Genomic DNA, 14,191 nt, shown 5'->3' with positions numbered 1-14,191 from the left:
CAAGGCAGGTTGAAACCAGCACAAGCTGTATGCAAAAACTGTCTGGATATTCAAATGAGGACATTTAACGTCCTTTAACCTCCCTGCTCTTAATCTCTTAAATCAACTCGCCTCCTTTTTACCTCATTGTTCTTGCTGTCCTTTTACCTTACTCTGCTTTCCAGCTCTATCAACCTCTCATCTTTATTATATTCTTCCTTTGTCCTCACTATTTTCCACCATCAAATACTTCTCTTCACTTCTTCGACATCTTCAGCCATGAAGCTTCGCTCGATTCTCTTACACTCTGGATTTTTTTTTAACTCTTTCTTGCCTTTTAGAGCAAAGCAACAATACTGCTTCCTCCTCCTGCTCCTCACTATGAACGTCGTCATCCCCAGCGTCTGATGGCATCAGTTATTCTTTCCACCTCCATCCATCCATCCATCCATTCGCTTCCGCTTATCCTTTTCAGGGTCGCGGGGGGCGCTGGAGCCTATCCCAGCTGTCATAGGGCGAGAGGCGGGGTACGCTCTGGACAGGTCGCCAGTCTGTCACAGAGCCAACACACAGGGACAGACAACCATTCGCACTCACATTCATTCACACATTCACACCTAGTGGCAATTTGGATTATCCAATTAACCTATCCCCACAAGCTGCATGTCTTTGCACGGTGGGAGGAAGCCGGAGTACCCAGAGGGAACCCACGCAAACACGGGGAGAACATGCAAACTCCACACAGAAAGACCCCGGCCTGATGGTGGAATTGAACTCAGGACCTTCTTGCTGTGCGGCAACGGTGCTAACCACCGTGCCACCGTGCTGCCCTTTTTCCACCTTTTATCTTTTATTTTTATTCCATTTCCAGAGTTTACACGTCACATTTTCTGTCTCAACTGTCTTCTCTTTACAAATCTCTCTACTTCTCCTCTTAATGCATTTTTCCATTATCCATCTTTTTTTAAATACAGTAAACACAGCTGAGTCATAGAGATGATGACTTTAACCCATCACTCTCATGCTCTTCCTCCTCCTCTATTACCAGAGCAACACAAGGATGTTTAAGTTTATCAACCACGCAAGATTTGTTTAATCTCCCTTCATTTCCTACCCTCTTCTGTATCTACATTTTGTTATAAATTAAGTTTATATTTCTCGTGTTAAAGAAAGCATAAACACAAAGCAAGTATAAAATGTATAAATATAAGGCTGGTGAGGTGGCAGAGGCAAACGTTAGAGGGCAGAACGTTGAACCAATAATAAAATAACATAATAATTTCCTAAAATTAACTATTAAAGTCTAGTTAACAATCACTGATTACAATGCATTATGGAAAATAAATGGTACAGAAATAAAAGATGAGACTACCTTTTAGAAACTGAAGTAACTTCTACTATCCTGATTTGCATCTGTATAGCTCACAGAATGGCTATTTACATGTAAAAACCTCCTCTAGGCCTAAGGGGCTGAGGCAGTGACCTTCTTGTGCTTGGAAAATTACCAGAAATTCAAATTTCATGGCAATATCTGACATTTCCTCGACATCTTCTGCGCTGCCAACAAACGCCCGTGAAAAACAGCAATTTGAAAGTGCTGTTTACTGATGAAAACACTTGTAATGCAGTGAATCATTGCAACTTCTACAACTTAACCTCTACTCAACCGAACATGTTTTTAGGTAGTAGATGACATGTAGTGCAACTTTTAAAATGTGAAAACAAGTAAAACTCGAGCTATGAACTAGTGTTGACAATAAAAGACATGACATCAATTTTCTAAAACACTTAAAATCACCTTTATGTCTTATTTATGTTTCCCCAATACTCTTCCCATCATCTGCCTCTCTCCCACACGCACGCACGCACACCAGTTGTAGATTCCCTATCCGAAAGTGGTTAAGCACCACATAATGATAGACTGTACACATTCACACACAGAGAATCATATGGGATGAGATGATTAGTGAAGGAACAGATGTTTACCGTTATGAGGTCTTCCTTTAATTCAAACATACATCAGCAAAAACAGACTACAAAAATGAGCCTGTGAGGAGGAGGAGGAGGCAAAAGATGATTGCACAGCGAGGAAAACTGCTAAAAATACAGGAGTTCAACATAGTTTCATGTAGGTGTAACTATGATACAACAATATCAATGTCTGGACTATGATCGTGCAGAAAAAATCCAATACTGCAAAGCTTCACTGGGAACAAGATTGAACAAAAACAACATCTTCAATACAGCTAATCCATAAAATGACAAAACGCAGTGGGCTTTATTTCTGTTTAAGACTCCTTGTACCAACAAATGGCTCAGCAGTTAGTCTCTCAGTCTGTCCCTACTTATTATATGGTGTCTACACACACAGAGAGCACTGTACAGCAGGATAATTATAATGTGAAGCCCTGATTGGTGACTGTTTTGGTGCATTGTGCAGGGGAGGGGAAAAAAAATGCTCTCATGTGCGTGTGTGTGTGCTCTGTGATTACGTGGTGACAACATGTGAAGCTGTGGTTCAGTCTCTGTCTTTGAGTTGCTTTTGCTTACTTGTTTACTTATGGTCTCTCACAGCTTTGCAATTCTCATAGAGAGCGTACAGTTCATTCAAACCTCAATTTCAATTTTTGCAGCCTTGTCCATCATTTCTATAAACAATTACTGCATTGGACAAGCTTATTTCAAAGAGAACTTTATAATACTTTCAGTGTTACAGTAAAACATGGGATGATTAGAAACACTGCCAGCCTTGTCTATATGCTTGTCACTTTCAAACTGACCTACATTCAGAGAAGCTACATTTTTAGCATCAACTTGATTAAAGCTTTTTAGCTTTAGATAAAAATTTCCCGCATAACAGCACCAGCTCAGGGCGGATACGTGAGATCTGTAACTTTACATATTCAGCACAGCGTTATCATTACAAGTAGAAAGCACAGCTGAAACCATAGACCCAAGCTGTAATTAACCCAAACTTTTCTTCAAATGCTCTGACTTTCTACTGATCTTTTAGACTGCCTGAAACTAATGTGGTCAGTCATTTTGAGCTCAGAAGTCAGAATAAAGGGAATGTTGCAGAAAAAAGACAGAAAACAGAATTAAGGACCAAAAAGGAATAGGAGTAGCAGAAACGTGTTCAGGGATGTTAAATTCACAGGCATCACTGTTTACCCTGGGCGGGTCTGCACTTGTGATGTGTGCTCAAACTATTTTTCTATCTTTGCATTTGCCCATTGGATTTTGTAGAGCCACAGGACAGAGAAGATATTTGTATAGAGGCCTTGAGGTTGCATTTCAATCTCCGTGTATGCATGTATGTTTATGAATGCAAGCGTGTGCATTTGTGGCATTTCTGTTTTGTTTTGTTTTTTAAATTTATTTCTTTCTAGCATACAAGGCCTTCTGCAGTCCTTCCTAGCAAGCTTTCAGTTTGTTTGGTAATGGGATGTCAAGGCTAGCTGCAACCATTGCAACTGTAGGGTGTGTTACTTTGATAACCGGGGAGGGAGTGGCACAGGTATCTGCCTGCCAGTATGCCTGGTTTCTGGCACAAGTCCAACTGACAAGCCTGGAGTCAGACCTCAGACCTCACTGTACAGAGGCTGCTCTCACAGTATTTATTCAGTGAAAAAATATTGGCAGATTTAAAATAATGATCAATTACAAAATTACTATAAGCACAATAGCTGACTATACCCCTCCATTTTGGGTAGGGAAGACATTTAATCTCATATTGACTGTGCTAAAAGTGGCCAAGCCCCAAATCAAACACAAGCAGTCCAAGAAGCACAAAGTAAGTGGAAACAAATCCACGTAATTCTAAAGTCAAGACCAACAAGACCAAACAAGATTAACAAGCCCGAAGGAGATACACCCTGAGATAAGATCAAACAGTCGCAAGGTAGCAACAACAAGCCCCATGTCAACAAGTCATTATTTACCCCAAAGTCCGAACACAATTTAAGGAACAACAAGTTCCATCGCCATACAGGTCAGGTCAATGAGAATTTCTAGTGCAAAACTAACAGTGCAGTTTTAGTACTACAGATTATTTCTAAACCCAATAAAGTTAGGTGTATCACATTTGATAGATGAGTTTTTGAGACCACTATTTCTCCAGATGCTCCAAATTAGTACAAAGAAATAAGCAAGGGTGACTGTTTACTATTGATATTTGCGGGGTGAGACAGTATTTGAGTTAAAATGTCAAAACTTTGAAAGAGCTAATTTTTTTATATACTTAAAACCAAAGTGGTGCATAGTTGTTCTTTTAATACATAAATATGTTTTAAGATTGGGTTTTTCTTGGGGCACAGATGACAGAAGGATGGCCATGAAATAATCCGTCAAAGAGCTGAAAACACTCATGTTAACACAATGAAGGCAGGATCGAAAACATTCATGTTGTTACTACAGAGATTAGCTCACTGTGGAAGATGGCTTACATATATAGAAGGTGGAGCCTTCTATGAATAAGCTGTAATATCTCCATGTTTTACAACTTGTATATACACATGGGGAAAAAACTGTTTTGTCCTTTTCTTGTTTTCTGTTGTCTGAGTGCAGCTGAAAACCTGCTGGAGGTGAAATGAAGGTGGTGATTCTTACCTTTCTTCACCTTCTTCTGCAGTTTGATGGTGTCTGAAGATTTCTTCTTGATGTCTGCTCTGGCCTTCTTGTACTCTGAACCACAGGAAAAAGCAGAAAGTGAGGAAGCTTTTGTCTTTGCCTAAGTGTCTGTGAGTGCGTGCTAGCCTGTTGACATACCTTTGGCGTGGTCTTTATCCAGCTGACTGGCCACTTTTTTCCACTCCTCCATTTTCAACTCAAGAGGTGTGATGAGACCTTCTGAGAGGGACCTGAGGGCAAAAAGAGATATAGACTCACTTTATAAAACACTGTGCCGAAACATTTTTTTAAAAATAATTAACACTGTAAATCAAAAGAGCACTTTAGTGAAGTTCCAATAAGGGCCTAAGGGTACATCTTTCGCCATCTTACAATGCTGTGATTGCAGCCATTCCCCAACTACCTGTGAATGGTACTCATGGTCATTGATCAGTGGGTTTTGGTCAGTGGTTGTTGATCAATGGTCATGAGAATTTGCATAATTATGATTAAGGAACTGACCTCCCAGCCCATTGTTCCTTCAGTGGGCTGTTTTCAGTCATTATGCAAATGTACTGTTTATAAGATTTGGGGAAACCTGCAGTCAGCTGAGACTGAAGAAGTCACTTGGATGAGTGACGAAACGTTTCTTCCACAAAACGCTACGTCCAGATGAACAGAATCAACTTTTGGAGATTTACTTTCCTGGATGATTGAGAATGAATCAAGATACTTATAAATTGACTTTTGTCCATCCGTTTACAGTAACTAAAGGAATAGTAAACAAAACTTTAATTACATGTTGACCAGTGCTCTATCAATTTTAAAAATACCAGCAATTGTAGGTTCTACTACTCAGCCTCCTAGTAGATACACCTATGGTATCAATTTTAAAATCCTACATCATCTTGTTCTTGAGTTAGCGCATTCATAAGGTTTTCAGAAAACGTAACCTCTAACCAGAGGTCAGAAGTCACTGAGATCCAAAATGTTTAGTAGATGCACCCATGGTATCAATTTGAAGCGCCCATATCATCTTGTTCTTGAGTTATCGCATTCACAAACTCAGTGTGAGAATTCAATGCTTTTATACGCTCATGTTACTGTGGATATCTGGAGGAGAGAAACTGCACCAAACGTCTTTGTGATGAAATTGTATCGATCTTTATTGATTTACTCTTTATTTACTCATGGTTCACACATTTTATTGAGTAAGACTGGCAACAAGTCATCAATTAAAACCTTAAAATCAATTCTAAAATTACATGGTAATAAGAATGATAGGAATAAGCTGTACTTTATGTAGACTTACATGTATAACAGCTTTCAAAATAAAAGAGGAAATAAAAGCATCCATGACCATCTCTAGATTTCCTTTTTGTATAAAACTGAGCTGACCTTACTGAGTCTCCGGAGCTGCCTAAAACATGACTGAACATCTGAGCTGACAAGCTTTTTGTGACTGAAGTGATCAAAAATGACACCAAGGTTTTTACAATACGGCCCCATATTTAGTGAATGAGAGCCCAAATGTGTTTTGGTATATGTGTTAGGTGCTTCCATTGTACTGTTTTTCATAATTTAAACAAACTGGCCACACCCTACAAAAGCAGTTTACAACAAACAATCTGAATAGTAACTTTAATCTAGACTTCTTTTTCTTCAAATGAGTGGTTCAAATAACTGAACTGGGAATCTGTGCCTGCGTGCACTTGATGCTAAATTATGTGCTGCTGCTGTGTCTTTACTATGAAGCTGCTGAGTTAAATATTAAATAAGGCTGTAAAAGCACAACTTTATTACTCAGTAAGGGACAGAATAATTTAACCTGAGCATTACCTCAGCAGGCTGGAAAGAGACAACTTTACAATTTAATAATGCAGCTGTTATAGCAGATATCTGCTACCTTTAAATAAGATGTTTTCTTTAACATTCTCATTTATATAGATGAAAGAAGATGGAAGAACAAAACTTGTAGGGGACTCCAGACAGGCAGCACAGGTACACCTAATAATGTGGCTTCTGAGTGCATGTGCCGTGATCCGCATGAGACACAATATATGCGTCACTGACTGACACCTCTGCTAATGACAGCAGACAGTAATGACAGGACAGCTGTAATGTTGCAGTGACAGTGATAATGGGTGAAATCAGGATAGCATACAAGTCCAGCTTTCTCACACTCCCTCACACACACACACACACACACACACACACACGGTGTTAACATATGTCTGTTGGAAATAATTACCCAATTCCCACACTGCCTGATAAATGGTGTCACCGCACCATCATTCAAACCTTCACCTGCCTTACCTCCTTCCTACATAAAGATTATATTCAAAGCTGTGTGTGAGTGGAGGGTGAGAATTAGTGTCTTACGTGGTAAACAGCTTAAGTTTGGACTCGATGCTCCGGTGTCTCATACACATCCTGGTTAGCGCTGAGCCTATCTCCTTGGTGGCACCTGGAACAATCAGAAAATAACTTATTTTTAAAAAGAAAAAAAAAAAAAATCAGAATAGAGTTAATTTTAAAGTGCTCACAAAATTTAATAATAAAATGTAAATAAATTACATTCCGGTATTTGGCATTACGGTATATAGCTTATATAGTTGTTTTCTATGAGATTAACTGTACAAATGGATACAGAGAACCACAGGAGTTATCAGTCACGGCTCTATTGATCTATAATTCCTAACAAGTGTTAGTGTTGTTTTTTTAAGGGTCCAACACTGCTGATCAAAAAACACAAGAGGAGAAGAGCAATCTTCCTTTCAGGACATGATTCCTGCACCAAGGAATTCTTTTCCTTTTTTTTTAATCCACATAAAAACAAAAAGCTTCAACCAGACCTGACGGAAAATGAATTAAAATAACACAGAACAACATGTTTTTACAGTTTTTAATAAAAACAGTAAAGATATCTTCACCCAAGCATTTATTAATTTATTTTTTTAATCTGAGAAATAGTACTTTGTGTGAGAAGCACAGTCAGTGGCTTTACTGCCTGGGACTGATCATTGTTACGGATGGAGTCCACCCCCACGCTTAAGTTTCCTGTCCGAGTCAGGAAAAACCCATCTTAGCTAACTAGCTAGTCCAGCTCTGTGGTCTTCAAACATTTTTGTTCAGAGGCTGATCATTAAGGAAAACCAGGATTTGCCAGTAATGCAAAAAATCTGTGTGTTCATCAATACGCACACCTGTTGCTATGCATGCTCTTAGCATGAATTAAATAAATTGACATGTAATCCACATTATTAGAGAGATTTGGTTGGATTTTGTTGGTATTTGCTGACTGTATATTTGTGAAAGACATCAAAGGAGCTGCTGAAAGGCCAGACATAAGACAGAGTCAACACCTCTGTCAGTTTAAAAGGAGCTCTTATCACTGCGATTTTACCCAGATGACTATCATCAATGTGGCGACTCTTATTTATTTATTTTTTTAAAGCTTTTTGCTGCTGCTGCTGAAAAACCAGTGAAGGAAATCTAGATCATAACCTAGATCATTATGAGCAGATGACAGGATATCTGTCAGGTTTTTGTATAACACACCACCTTAAACTTTCTATACTTCAAAACAACGTAAGGGCTCCAAAAATCTAAAGGTTTCTGAGCTCGGCTGATCTAAATGATATCTCTACATGGAACTAAACAGAATTTCCACATCATGATTTTGAGTGTCTGGCAACCCTTGCAGCAGCAATTTATGTCTAATTGTCCAGATTTATATTAACATACGTAGTGAAGACATAGAAGGACTTTGACAAGCGGTATTAAGTGTATTTATGTTTCGCCAGTAGAGCTGAATTTGCTCATTAAGTTGCAGTCATGACAACAGACAAAAACTAATCAATGAAAATTATCAACAAAATCGAACATGTCATAAAAAAGCTAAATGAAGTTTAAAAAGTCTAGTAAAGAGCTTGAAACATACAAAAGCTAAATAAAATAAAAATGGTGAATAGAGTAAAACTGTAGTAGAAAAAAATTCTGAGATGAGTAAATGAGTTGTTGCCCGTAGCCTGCATGATCTGTAAAACACAAAAACAGGAGCTGAACTGAAGCTCTTGAACATTGTAGCAGTTTGTGTGAGGTTGTTGCTTCATTAGAGGCTATTTGGAAATCAATCGGATTAAAATCTTATGACAAGTGGTGTAATGTGTGTTGAAATAATAGGTGTGTGTCTCATTTTGTTAAAAAATTATGTAAGAAAGACACCACCTCCTTTAATAACCAGTTTGGGTTTATATGATGTTACAATGTTAGCTTCATGCTGAAATGCCCACAAAAGCATGACAAATGCAAACACAGCCAGGACACATTTAAACACACTGACTAATACACATTTGATAATGAGCTTGTGTGCACATCAGGAGGTTAGCTCTCTCAGTCTCTTTCTCCATCTTTATATCATTTATAAAAGGTATTCCCCATTTTGCTCCCACTTTAAAGAACAATGATCTGAGTGGGTGAAAGCCCAGAGCTGTGATTTTTTCATGTTATGAATCAAGACATCATATATGAACACATCCATTACAATCTCCAAACCAGAAATAGAGAGAAGTGTTTGCATCTGTTAGTTTGATTGTATATTTAGGCTTGATGTAACACTATGTTTGCAGTAGGGATAAATACTAGAATAAATACCAATAGATGCCAAAATACTGAAAAGGCAGTGGTACTTGTTTTTCTTTGTTACCATAGTACCAAATGCACTGAGGTGACAGTTCTTCTAGAAATGAAACAGGCAGCGTACAGCTACAAGTGTTGTAGTCCAACTTTACTTGACGAAAAATAAAAAGATACCCCACAAGAACAGTAAAAAGTACACGTAGAAAATGGTGATTGGTGCAGCTGCCACGACAGCTCTGCTGCGACACACTGATAAAATTGATAAGGAAGGTTGAGCTGGCTAGGGAAGTAATTTGCATTTTAGGGGGAATGACCAAAGGGGTGAAACTGATTTGCAAAAGGAAATATGCAAATGATTTTATCATGTATTTTGGATCAAGGGAGGAAATACTTACAATTTAGCAAAGCACCTAAAAGACCGACATCCAATATATATGTTTTCCTGAAAAACATGTTATCATTTTGTTTGAGACAGCTGGCACTGCCGCTGTGAAATCAACTCTGCTCCATAGGCTAAATGTTTGCAATGCCTAGTATTAGATGCTTATGATAATGTAATGCAACTATAATATTAGCAAACTATCCTAACATTTCCATTAAAGCCTCTCCAACAAAATGTAATTAAAGATCTGCCACTGCGTCTATGTTTTAAAACAAGCTTTTAATAAAGGAGTTTTGTATGTGGGATGATCACTTTGTTTTGGTATCAAGTTTGAGTGTCATGATTGAGGATCATGTAATTCTGGTGGAATTGATACTGACTACAAAATTTCTGGTGTTAAGACATCCCTAGTTTGGAGAGACTTTTTTATTTTATTTTATTTCACCGGGATTGTTTTCGTCAGTAAAATGGTGAGGTCTGTGGGGACGCCACGGTGAGCCAATTTACACACAAAAACCAGACTAAAAGAGTTAGAACTACAGGCCCAAAAAAGAAAAAAAAGTGAGGAGAAAAACCCACACAATTCAGGCAAGTTTTATGATTTAATAACATTTTAGCTGATCAGCTGAAATTAATTCAGTAGCCTAATGGTCACTAATTACAGTAGGCCTATTCATTCAAGGTTAAAAAACAAACAACAAACAAAGCTCTCCTGCTGATATAGCTTCCTTTCCTTTCCTTTGTAAAGTAAGTAGGAAATAAAGTTCTCAGTGTGTGTCCATCTCTCTGTGGTTACACATTTTGCTTTTAGGCCAGACAGGACGCAGTATGAAAGATGGATAGCACTGCCATTAGTGCAGTTTGATGGCATCTCTTGTCCAACTCTGGCAACTATTTGTGTATTTCACCAGGGATGACAGAATGACTAGACAATGAAGAAGCTTACGTAACCTTAGGACCACTTCAGAACATTTTAATAACACCATAGAAAACGCGTGAACGTAACACATCAAGTCAGTGTAACAGGACCAGTTTCTATACCAAGTGTTTCTTAGTACAGAAATTACATGAGTTCACCAGGGGCTTTTAAAAGCCCCTGGTGAACTCATGTTTAAGAAACCAGCTTGAGATGATATGAGTGTTGTGGTATCCTGTTCAAAGCCGCCATTAAGAGATGAGTTCACTGTGGTCATATAGGGACAGACATGGTCAGCAACAACACTGTGAAAGGCTATGATGACTAAATCTTGCTCAGCTGCCACCATGAGGCTAAAAACCACAGCAGCATGAGATGTTAATGCAATCATGACAGGTACCATTCTTTACTGTTTACACCAAATTGTGACGCTGTCATCTAAATGATACAGCAAAAATGTATACAGAGATGCTTATATGCATATGCTTGTATTATTAAAAGGAATATCTAAGGTTCATCCAGGTTGCACTGTGTTGAGCCTATTGATATCTATCATACATGCCCAGTTTTTTTACAGTCTGTATTGTTTCTTAAGACTTTCTGTAACTGTATTATGGAGAGATAGGTAGATATCTATAGATAGATATACATGTCAGATATGTGAAGCCTAACGGTGAGTACGCATTCAATTCCTTGTGGATGAGCAGTTTCTGAAAAAGACACTCATGCTGTTTCAACTACCTTTCCCAATGCTACACTTTATCTCCAGCAGTAGTCTTGACCATGTCTACATTCTTTAAAGCAGTGAGATTCTGCCACGTGACTAGCCGATTAGGTATTTGCTATAAAGAGCAGTTGGGCATAAAGTGGCTGGTGGGTGTATGGGACCTTTATTCAGATTTGTTCCACATTTCGGAGGTCACATAAATGTTGAGGCAGAAGAACTAGAGTGGGGACAGAAATGCCTCTTCATTTCAACAGTGAGTCCTCTGTCGTCCTCTGCTCATCATAAAGGTTTCTTTGTGTGACTCAGTGTGTCTGTGGACACAACACTTCCTGTTAAACTGTTAATGTTTTAGCGTCTGAGACAAACAAACAGAACCGTTACTTCCACAGCCCGTTTTCCTTTTGTTGTGTTTTGTTTGCGTTTTTGTACAACAAAAATGACAACTTTTGACAAAGCAATCCTGTTAGTTCATTCAAATTAAAAAAAAAAAAAAAAAAAAAACAAAGGCAGTTACATTCCTAAACTGGTTACAATCCTAAGCACCAGAGGTATGTGGAAGTTGCTTTGGTTTTTTTTTAGATTGATCTGGTCGGTCAATCATCCTTTTCCATCCACCTACTTTCTTAACTGTTTATTCGATTAACTTAAGATCCCTGGGTCTATCTTATTTCTCAAAGAACAAGAGGCTGGGTATACCCTGGATGAGTCGGCAATATACTATATGACCCAGAGTCAGGCATACAGCAATTTACATTCTGACCAACAGGATTCATCAATAAACCGGACCTAACATGTATGTCTGGAACCTGGAGTACTCAGTGAAAACTGGATATAAATTCATTTGAAGAACTGAAAAGTGCCTTTCCAAGCTATTTGCAGCAGCTGATTAGAAGTGCTAAACAGTTGATAAGAAGTCTAAAAGATATAAATGGCACAAAGTCATCAAGGCTAAAATTAGGTTAATTATGATGCAAGTGAAAGTACGTAGCTGTTGTCTCAAGGTCCTTTGTTTTCATTTGATAAGACATTTAACTGGCATTTTTGGCACACCCATTCTACTTACACTGACTAATACTACCCGACTGCAATTTTTTAAATATAAAGCAGGCCTCAAGCAGGTCTGTATCGGCTGCATATCCAAAAACAAAACAGACACTACTATGGAACCATTAATTCTACCTATAAAAGAGAGGAGTTTGCAATGGTGTTGAGGAGCAAGATTGTCCTTTCTCTTTTAAAACAAATGTGGACGTGCTTTCAATGTTTTTCAGGCCTCTAGCAAAGGTCTTTTGATGATTTGTGACTGTGTGGGTATGTTCTGTGATTTCAGCTCTCCTACTCTGACACTGAATCGAACAATTAGTGACATCCACTTTACTCAGCTCTAGTGTGATGAAAGTGATACAGCAGATTTTCAGCAAAGAGACCGAGCTGTGTGAGCTCACACTGACTCATTTTGTGTCGTTTGAATATCTAAATCAGAGACCTGCACAGGGAGGAAGCAGGAAGGCTCACATAGGCTGCAAAGCTGACTCATAACTGACACGTTTAAAACAAAAGGACAATTACACTGGCAGATCAGGTGTGTCTGCTCATCCACTCAAAGAGCAATTTAAGAGTAAAACTGAACTGACTATCACATTAACACTCACTCAATCGTCCATCATTTCATCTGCCTCTATAGATCCTCTTTCTTTCTCTCTTATCCATCCTCAGTGCCCCTCCCCCTCCTCCAGACTTCTGTTATCCCCTTTACTTCCTTTCAACCTCCTCTCTGCTGTAACTAAACAAAATAATTATGAGCCCAACATGTGCAGCAACATGGTGGACAGCATGTGTAACATTCATAAACATGTACTCTCAGGTATGAAGTTTAGGTTCATTTCATGGGTGGGGCGAGGTGTGTTTATTTGCCTATTGCACTTCAAGTTCTCAGCTCAGGTATCAATTAAATCTTAAATGTTACAGTCATATCATCATTATCTTAATACAGCTACAGCAGATGTTCCAACAGGCCTAAAAATATATATTTTTTAAGTCTTTAAATACATTTTAAATCTCTATTTAAAATTCTAAGACATAACGATGGCTAATGAGCTTACAGTAGACAGAAAATGAACACCGTCTGGGCTGGTCCCTCAGTTCTAAGATTTTCTGGGCTTTTTTAGATAAATTTAGTTTCGTGTCATGGTTCAAGTTAAGCTCAAATAACCCTTGCTGTATAAACCAGATCATTCAAAAACTTCACACAGGTTTGAATGTCTTGAACATGTTTTAAACATGTCATACATACCGGTACCTGCACAGAATGAAATAGGTCATAGTTAAGTACATTCACATAAAGAAAAATAATTACCTTTCCATCAAAACAGCTGCGGTCAATGACGCTTCTATCATGAGCTAATTGATAAAGATTTTTTCAATCTGTTCAGTCAGTGCAGTTCAAGTTCTACATTTTTGCCATCCTGTGTTCAACATCCAAAGTATTTCCAAAGAAGAGTTTAATCATTCTCTCTTCAACTATACATACTTGTATACAGAGCTTTGATCAATTAACCACCAGCCTAGCATGCATGTCTTTGGGCAATGGGAAGAAGCCATAGTACTTGTGGGGAGCCCACATAGCTACAGGGAAAACATGCCAACTCCAAAGAAATGCCTCACCTGGGGTTCAAACCAGGAGACGCGTTGGTGTGAGGTGACCGTGCTAACTACTGTACTACCATGATGCATATACAGTGCACTTATTGGTACTATTAACAGTTAAATATTTGTCAAGTGAATATTCATTTCTTTTGAAATATTAATTTATAAAATTTGATTTATATATTTTTGTTATTGTTGACAGCCCTAAATGTACAACTGTAGCAGAGGTAAAAAAAAAAAAAAAAAAAAAAAGGACAGCTTGAGCCAGATGTTAAAGTGTAACATTCTGTCA

At 38.2% G+C, this 14,191-nt stretch overlaps 1 protein-coding gene across 3 annotated transcripts in view; it reads right to left on the bottom strand.

Annotated features, from left to right (window-relative positions):
* Positions 1–14,191, bottom strand: part of mtss1 (MTSS I-BAR domain containing 1) — a 78,331-nt gene that overhangs the window by 20,609 nt on the left and 43,531 nt on the right. For all 3 annotated transcript variants that reach the window (XM_085407083.1, XM_085407081.1, XM_085407082.1), the window contains exons 4-6: positions 6,970–7,054; positions 4,747–4,838; positions 4,588–4,662 (exon numbers count right to left, since the gene is read on the bottom strand). In XM_085407083.1, coding sequence (XP_085263209.1) covers positions 4,588–4,662; positions 4,747–4,838; positions 6,970–7,054 — 252 coding nt within the window. The remainder of the gene's footprint in view (positions 1–4,587; positions 4,663–4,746; positions 4,839–6,969; positions 7,055–14,191) is intronic.

Source organism: Rhamphochromis longiceps, linkage group LG5 (genome assembly GCF_057381845.1).
Source record: "Rhamphochromis longiceps isolate RC_006_pf linkage group LG5, R_longiceps_female_GT1.1, whole genome shotgun sequence".
Lineage (NCBI taxonomy): Eukaryota > Metazoa > Chordata > Actinopteri > Cichliformes > Cichlidae > Rhamphochromis > Rhamphochromis longiceps.
The sequence above is the reverse complement of the archived record's forward strand: the minus strand, read 5'-3'. Positions and strand labels throughout refer to the sequence as shown.